Raw genomic sequence first — 8,194 nt, forward strand, 5'->3', positions numbered from 1 at the left:
AATATGGTTTTGGTCATGGTTTGCTTGATAATGAATGTGATAAATGAATTAGAATTGGTTTGATTAGGCTTGTAATAGTTAGAAATTGATGAATGAAGGTTTGGAAGGCTTAAAAGTGGTAAGAGAGTGGTTTTGATTGATTTGAATTGTTAAATTGGTTAAAATTGAGTATTTTCATAATTAGGTAAAAACATAATTTTAACCAACTTCAACGGGCCATAACTTAGTTTCCAGACCCCCGAATTTTGTAAAACTTATCTTGAATGAAAATTGGATCTATGGAGTTTATGACATTCAAAGAATGAACAGAAAATGATTTGAAGTTTAGGGTTAAAAACTGAATTTTACAGAAATTGCAGAAAATTGAAGTCATGCATACGTACGTATGTAACTTAAGCAGAACAAAGTATAAATCTCGGCGCACTCGAACATTGAGAATAGAAAGCGTAGATAACAGAAAGCAAAATAGACAATATATATATATATAGAATTCCAACAAGTTATATAACAAACTCTAGTCTCGACTTGCGAAGCAAAGACCGGCTAGAAATATATACATCCCCAAAAGATAACCAAAATACAAAATACAACTCCTGAATTTCTAAGTCAACCTCTAGGAGGGGCATATACAAGTTTTAATGCAACAGTAGAGAATATACACACATGTATATATATAAGCTAAGTACATAATCGAAAAACCCTTTCAAGTAAATCTTCTTACCGTTTATATTGATAACATTTCTTGAAAAATAAGGTATTCTCACTAACTCAATTTTACAATTTTACCACCAACTAGATCATACATACATATATATATATATATATATATATTCATTCACTAATCACATCAATCATCCAATTCATATCATTCAAACCTATCTTAGGAGCTACTAGGCTAAGTTTCATGCAACATTATATATTAACTACAAGAAATCAAAATCATACCTTGATCGATTTTTCTCAAACTCAAAACACCACAATTCAAGCTTTCAAGACTCTGAATCAAATCTAATAAGTTTTAGCCACTAAAGCTTTATTCCAAACACTCCAATTCACCAATTTAACTCTAATCAACAAGAAATTCAATCTAGTTCGTACAATTTCACCATAATCAATACTAGGATTCACTAATTCAAAAAATCACAAGGGTTAGTGATTCCTTACCTTACCCACTGCTCATATGGATGAAACCCAGTAATAGCTCATACTAGAGCACCCCTAAACCATCATAATCACAAAATTTCTCAATACCCCAAACCAAAAAAGTGAATCTGAATGAAAGGAAGAACTAGACAAGAAATTCAGAATTTCTTACCACTTTGTTCGGATAGAATTGAAAAGGATTCTGAGAGAACGCGTGACCACAAATGACTCGTCAATCGGAGCTACGGATTGAAAGTTGTGAGGGATTGAAATTTGAAGTGAAAAAGGTTTAGGTTTTGTTCGTCTCTTCTCCTTCTCTTCAGCGTGAAAATGAAATAAGAATGGGGAAGGAGAGGCTGAATGCTTGCTTATTATGGGGTTGTGTACATGAGCTTGGGTTCGGTTCAATCGGTTTAGCCCTTCGACCAATTTTAGGCCAAAATCTTTAAGATTATCATTTTAATTCATATTCTAAATTTTGTACTTCCCCAAAATATAAAAATTTTATTTCTTAATCTCCTTTGTTCATAGTTAATTTATTATTTAATTATTTATTAATTAATTGGAGTTTCCACTCTCATTGTGTTTGCAAGCTTCTTCTCTCAAAAACATGCTGGACCATGTATAATTGCAAAACGTGCCTACATCATTCCGAATGCTCAGTCCATGTGTTTTCTTCGTCCTTTTTGAAAGAAATTGTGATAATAAAAGTGTGTATAAGTAGTACTTGTAGAATAAATGGGTATGAAGATGCAACGATAACATTGCAATGTTATTCTCCAAATTTTTAAATTGGTATAACTAGGTATGCATTAAAATTTATCCTTTAATCAGCCATCATCTATAAAAATTTAACAAAATAAGAATAATAATTATTTTTAGATATTATATCTTAAATCTTTTCATATATTTAAATTTTAAAATCATATCTTAGAATATTTAAATTTAAATTTAAACCTAATAAAATAGAAATAATAAACTAAAATTAAATTTCAACCAAATTAAAATTAAAATAATACCATCACAATTAATTTTTTCGATTCTAAGTGTAGTATATAATTATTTAACAAGAGTAGTGAACACAATTATTTTTGGATGAGTTTAGAATGTGTTAGAAAATTATTTAGTGAGCAATTTTGTAATTTTAGATGTGTTAAAAAATAATTTTATGTTAAAAAATATAAGCACAAAGTTTAGATATGTATCAAAAATATTTTTGTGTTATCTTAATATTTTAGATGTATTAAAAAATTATCTATGTTACGAAAAATATAAATAAAAATTTAAACAAATTTTAAATATGTATCAAAAATATTTTATGTGTTATCTTATTATTTTAAATGTGTTATAAACATATATAAAATAATAAATCATTAATTTGATTATTAATTATTATATTAATATTTTTCTATTAAAGAATAAAGCCATGTCCATATGTATGTTAACCCGTCATTTTATTTCAGTTTAATCAATTAATAGTGCAAAAAGAAATAAAAAAAAGTTAATGTTTACTAGTAAAAAAGAAGATATCCATGTTGATTTTTTTTCATATTGGAATAATTATAGTGTAATGCAACAAAACGAACGAGCATCAAATATTTACGTTGGCATAGTGTCAGTTAAAATTGTAACTTACGTTTTGTTCTTTTATTTTATTTTTTTCTACTTGCGAAACGTAGTAAAACTCAGTTAATATTAACGCTGCTGCAGCTATCTCGTTAAGCGTCAATATACTTAGATAACACTATTTTTTTACTCTATTTTTAAATTAATTTTTGAAGATATGCAACTATCAAAGAAAAAAAATGTACTTGTTTAATTTTAACATGAAAAGTGATGACAATGATAACATAGTAAGAGCACAGCGATAACGACGACGACGACGACAACGACAATAATAATAATAATAAATAAAAATGTGCACGAATTTTGATTTCACTTTATTGTAAGAAGAAAAAAATATAATGCAAGAAAAAGTAGCTGGAAAAAAAAAGAAAAAATTATAGCAAATTAACTATGGCGAGTACATTAAGAGTAACTAATTTATTCTTGGAGAAAAAGTTGGAAAAATTTTAGTTGATAAGAGTTAAATTAAATCTGATTAATAAAGTTGTTACGATGGGTAACCGGAGATTAATGGGCTAGACTCGCTGGGTTGGCCCAATCGTCTGAGGAAGGAAGCCTCCGAGCGGGTCCGTGTCTTCGGGGCCTCCATCCGACTTGTGAATGTGAGAGAATGGGGAGTGGTACCTGCAAAGACACTCCGATGCCTAAGTTAGCAAGGGTGTAAGCAGGTCTAGAGAGTACTGGGACTTAGCAATACCTGAGGGGTGTCAGTGTATTTATAGTGGTGAGCGAATAATCACCGTTGGAGTAGTTCCACCTTTTAAGGGGAATAACCGTCCCTTGATCTTAGGGAAGTTGGGATATAACTCCTGGAAGTGGGTTGAGAGATTCTAGGGGTAGTTACCTATTCGAATAGGTGTTATCTGCCAGTTAATCCGTACTCCCGACTTCCTTAGAGCAGGTCATGGTAAGAACCGATTTCTTGAGGGAAGGTCGGCGTAGAGGGAGGGTCAATCCTTTAGATTAGGCCTCTCGTTTGGATCTGGGCCTTTAGTATTGGGTCAGGGTATGAACAAAAGTATTACCTGAAAAATAGAAAAGTGACTCAATTAAAAAGTAACTAAATAATATTTATTAATTAAAGTGAAACCATCGAAAACCTCATAATTTGAAAATGCCTCTCTCTCTCTCCATAAAAAATGTGTATTTTTTTAATTTTATTCGTATCACTTGTTAATATCATTTGTCTCTTCTTACCACTATTCATAAAAAAATAGAAAAGTATAGGTAGACAATGAGAATACTAAACAATGTGAATAAGATATGTCAGATGTTCAATTCAATAGGTATGCAGATGATTATGTTCATTATTTTTAATTGGAGATGATTATCCTAAGGTTTAGAAAGTAATTTGGGGTGAGATACTTTTTTATTTTATTAGGTCAATTCTAGAGCATATTGTTCACATTGTTTACAAAAGTCATTGTCTACCTACCAAAATTCAAAAAAATATTTACTGCCATCATTCTTCACCACTATCACTATTTTCAACAACCACAACCACTGTCTCTCTCAAACCACACAGTTGCCACCACCTACATCAACAATAACAATACTTAAAATTTTTAATTTAAAAATTATTCAAACAAAATTTGTGCGAGAGAAGATGGTGAAAAGAGGCGAGATAGAAAAATAAGCAAGAAGAAGCAAGAAAGCGACAAAGACATAGGCAAAGGTAGCGGCAAAGAGAGGAGGCGTAATAGTGAGGTAAATCTAGTAGTAGTAGCCATCATCGAGTTCAAAGTAGAAGTGAGTGAGAGTGGGGGAGGACAGAACACTTAGAGGAGAAAAGACGAAGAAGGTGAAAGTAGAGGAAAAGTGAGGTGAATGGTGAGAGGAGGCATTGGAAGGTGAGGAAGAATAAGTGTAGGTGTGCGGAAGAGGAGAGAAGAAGAAGAAGATGAAAATGAAGGTGAATGGTGAAGGTAAGGAGGATATGATATGAGTGAATTAAAGTATCTAAACAAGGATAAAGTAAGGGTAAGGGTAAAGATATGGGGTGGAGAAATGTTTTTCAATTATAGAAAAGCCAAACGGCACTTATAAATTTTAAATATCAATTCTACATAGATAACAAGAAGACAGATATCCTATGTATTGAACTAAAATCTAATAGCAAGCCCAACATTCGATTCCTAAAAATCTTAAGAAGAAGAAACAGAGATCAAACATAATCTCTTTTGTTTTTAAATCTACACATATGTGATGCAAGCCAATAAGATATATCTTCTTCTTCTCCATATAAATCTAAATATTTTTTGAATCTGAAAGTTTTCCTGTAAACGAAACCATTTCTTCATCGAATTTTTCTTCAAGATCTGAAAAGATCTTGATATGGTCATAATAAATGAGATATAACTCGGTGAAATCCGTTATGAACTCGCCGCTTTATGACTATAACTCGGCACAATCCGTTATAAGCTCGTCCATTCATGAGCCATAACTCGGCCAAAAGTGCTTCCATCGTAACCGATGATGTAACAGCAGACGAATGAATAGACGTTGTCCGCTCTTTTATAACCGACCTTAATATTAAAGAGCATAACGGACAAATAGCCGAGGATATAAAGTGAGGTAAAGTATTCTTTTAGACTCATTAAAAAACGAGATATCATACTAACTTAAGTTTCGGAGTGCCTTTGCAGGTACACTCCCCCTCCTCTTCATTGCTCATACTTTCGCATCTCAAGACAAAGGAAAAGCTCGGACTCGAGAGATTGGGCGTTCAGCCTCTGAGGACATAACTCGGTTGACACTCTTATTTCGCAAGCAAGATCAATTGATGCCCACCGTGGGGCCGAAGATATAAAATTCTCTTTTTGGTCCCATTGTCTTTGTTTGTACTCATGGCTGACATACCACCTCCTTCATTATCCGAACTTATGCGGATGGTAGTCGAGCTACAACAAGCCAATCAACGGATAGCTGACGAAAACCAAATAATGGCCGCTCAAATCACCGAACTGAATCATGTCCGGACAGAACACAACGACGCTCATCACCAGCAGCCAGAGGATGATGAGCATCATTCACCCTCTCATGTCTCGGAGACTATCCGAGCTGATGTAATTCATCCCGAAGATGCAAAAGAAGGACCTGATGACCTTGTAGGACCCTTCACCGAGGAAGTGATGAACTTCGAGTTGCCAAAGAGATTCACTCTGCCACTAACCCTCACACCTTATGATGGCCTCGGAGACCCGAAGAAATTTCTCAAGAAGTTCTGATCAATAATGATCGTCAACGGTGCATCCGACACTGTTTTATGCCGTTGTTTTCCAAATTATTTAGACGGCCCTGCACTTGATTGGTTGTGTGCTTTGCCTGCAGGTTCTGTTTCGCGATTTCAACAACTGACCAAGCTGTTTGAAGAGCACTTCACCGGATCCGCAATATATCTGCATGACTCTGACTATCTGAACACTATCAAGCAAGGGCAGAATGAAAGCCTGAAAGACTATATGACTCGCTTCACCAAAATCGCCATCAGTATACCTGATCTCCATCCAGAAGTCCATTTGCACGCAATCAAAAGCGGCCTCCGACCTGGAAAGTTCCAAGAAACCATTGTGATAGAAAAGCCGAAATCTCTGGCCGAATTCCGGGAAAAAGCAAAAGGACAAATCGATATCGAGGAGCTCCGACAAGCTCGGAAGTCTGATAGAACAACCTACAGAGACGACGATAAAACTCCAACTAGTAAGAAAGGTTAACTAACCCCTCATTTTGATTCTTATACGCAGTTTAACACTAAGCGAGAGGATATCATCAAAGAGATTCTACATTCAAAACTCATCAAACCACCAAGAAAGGCCGGCACCTATCAAGACACTAAGAACGCAGACAAATCCAAATATTGTGCCTTCCACCAGAAGCACAGCCATACCACTGATGACTGTGTAATAGCAAAGGACCTCTTGGAACGCTTAGCTCGGCAAGACCACCTCGATAAGTACATCGGAAGTCACATCCAAAAACGTTCCACACCTTCCAGGAACGAAGACTCATCTGAACAACAATACCGAGGAAAAGAGAAGGTATCAGCGAACAATTACGAAAAGCCACGAGGAATCATCAACTATATTTCAGGAGGATACGCGAGTGGAGGCTCCTCAAACTCGGCAAGAAAAAGGTCATTCCGATCAATATGCTCGTTAGAAGGCCCACAAAGTGAAACAGAAAATCCAACACAACTGCCGCAACTCACATTCACACAAGCAGACTACAACTCTAGTATACAGAACTTGGATGACCCCGTAGTTATAACTCTTCAGTTGGGAGACCTACTGGTCAAAAAAGTACTGCTAGATCCTGGAAGTAGTGCCGACGTCTTATTCTACTCAACATTTCAAAAAATGAAGCTCAGTAACAACATCCTCCAGTCAACAGGGGGAGATCTGGTCGGTTTCTCCGGCGAACGCGTCCCAATAATAGGATCAGTGTGGTTACAAACCACACTGGGTGAGCATCCTCTTTCAAAAACTTGTGATATACAATATTTAGTTGTAGATTGCTTTAGTCCATATAATATTATCCTTGGCCGACCTTTCTTAAACAAGTTCGGCGCCATTGTTTCTACAGTTCACCTGTGTGTTAAGTTCCCTTTACAGGACGATCATGTTGTCACAATTCATGGAGATCATAAGGAAGCTCGGCACTGTTACAACATCGACATGAAATTCCACAATAATTCAAAACAACAAGTTAACAATGTCGATCTCACACACACTAGCTCGGCATTAGCCGACTTAGACCCAAGAGCCGACTTCCGGGAAAGGCCAACTTCGTCCGACGACTTACAGAAGGTATATTTCAACAATGACCCTAACAAGTTCACTTTTGTAGGTAACTCAATAAGCAAGGAGGAGCTAAACACCATCACCACCTTCTTACAAGATCAAGCCGACCTTTTTGCATGAAAACCTTCAGATATGCCTGGCATAGACCCACAAATCATCAGCCATAAACTAGCTATAAACTCGTCTGCGAGACCTGTGCAACAAAAGAAACGAAAGCTTGGCGAAGAAAAACAAAAAGCGTCGTTGGAGGAAACACAAAAACTGATTAGTGCCGAGTTCATCAAAGAGATCAGATTTACCACCTGGCTCGCCAATGTGGTTATGGTAAGGAAACAAAACGGTAAGTGGCGCATATGCGTCGATTTTACTGATTTAAATAAAGCATGTCCAAAAGATTCGTATCCTTTACCATCCATAGACTCTTTGGTAGATAACGCCTCCGGTTACGCTACCTTAAGTTTCATGGATGCATATTCAGGGTACAACCAAATACTTATGCACCCCTCCGATCAATGTAAAACAGCTTTTATTACTGACTTCGGAAACTACTGTTATAAGGTTATGCCTTTTGGATTAAAGAATGCAGGGGCAACTTACCAACGTCTTATGGATAAAGTTTTCGCCAA

General features: G+C 35.6%; 1 protein-coding gene across 1 annotated transcript; it reads left to right on the top strand.

The window, feature by feature from the left end:
* On the top strand, nt 6,003–7,688 carry LOC107647814. The gene is made up of 2 exons (XM_016351864.1): nt 6,003–6,338; nt 6,513–7,688. The coding sequence occupies exons 1-2, from the start codon at nt 6,003–6,005 to the stop codon at nt 7,686–7,688; spliced, it is 1,512 nt and encodes a 503-aa protein (XP_016207350.1).

This window comes from Arachis ipaensis, chromosome B01 (genome assembly GCF_000816755.2).
Source record: "Arachis ipaensis cultivar K30076 chromosome B01, Araip1.1, whole genome shotgun sequence".
Lineage (NCBI taxonomy): Eukaryota > Viridiplantae > Streptophyta > Magnoliopsida > Fabales > Fabaceae > Arachis > Arachis ipaensis.

What these genes read in the sequence shown, in the direction of transcription:
- LOC107647814 (XM_016351864.1), top strand. Translation starts at nt 6,003, where the DNA reads ATGATCGTCAACGGTGCATCCGACACTGTTTTATGCCGTTGTTTTCCA. An exon ending in GAAAGTTCCAAGAAACCATT is followed by an intron (nt 6,339 to 6,512) that starts GTGATAGAAAAG and finishes TCTTATACGCAG; the next exon opens with TTTAACACTAAGCGAGAGGA.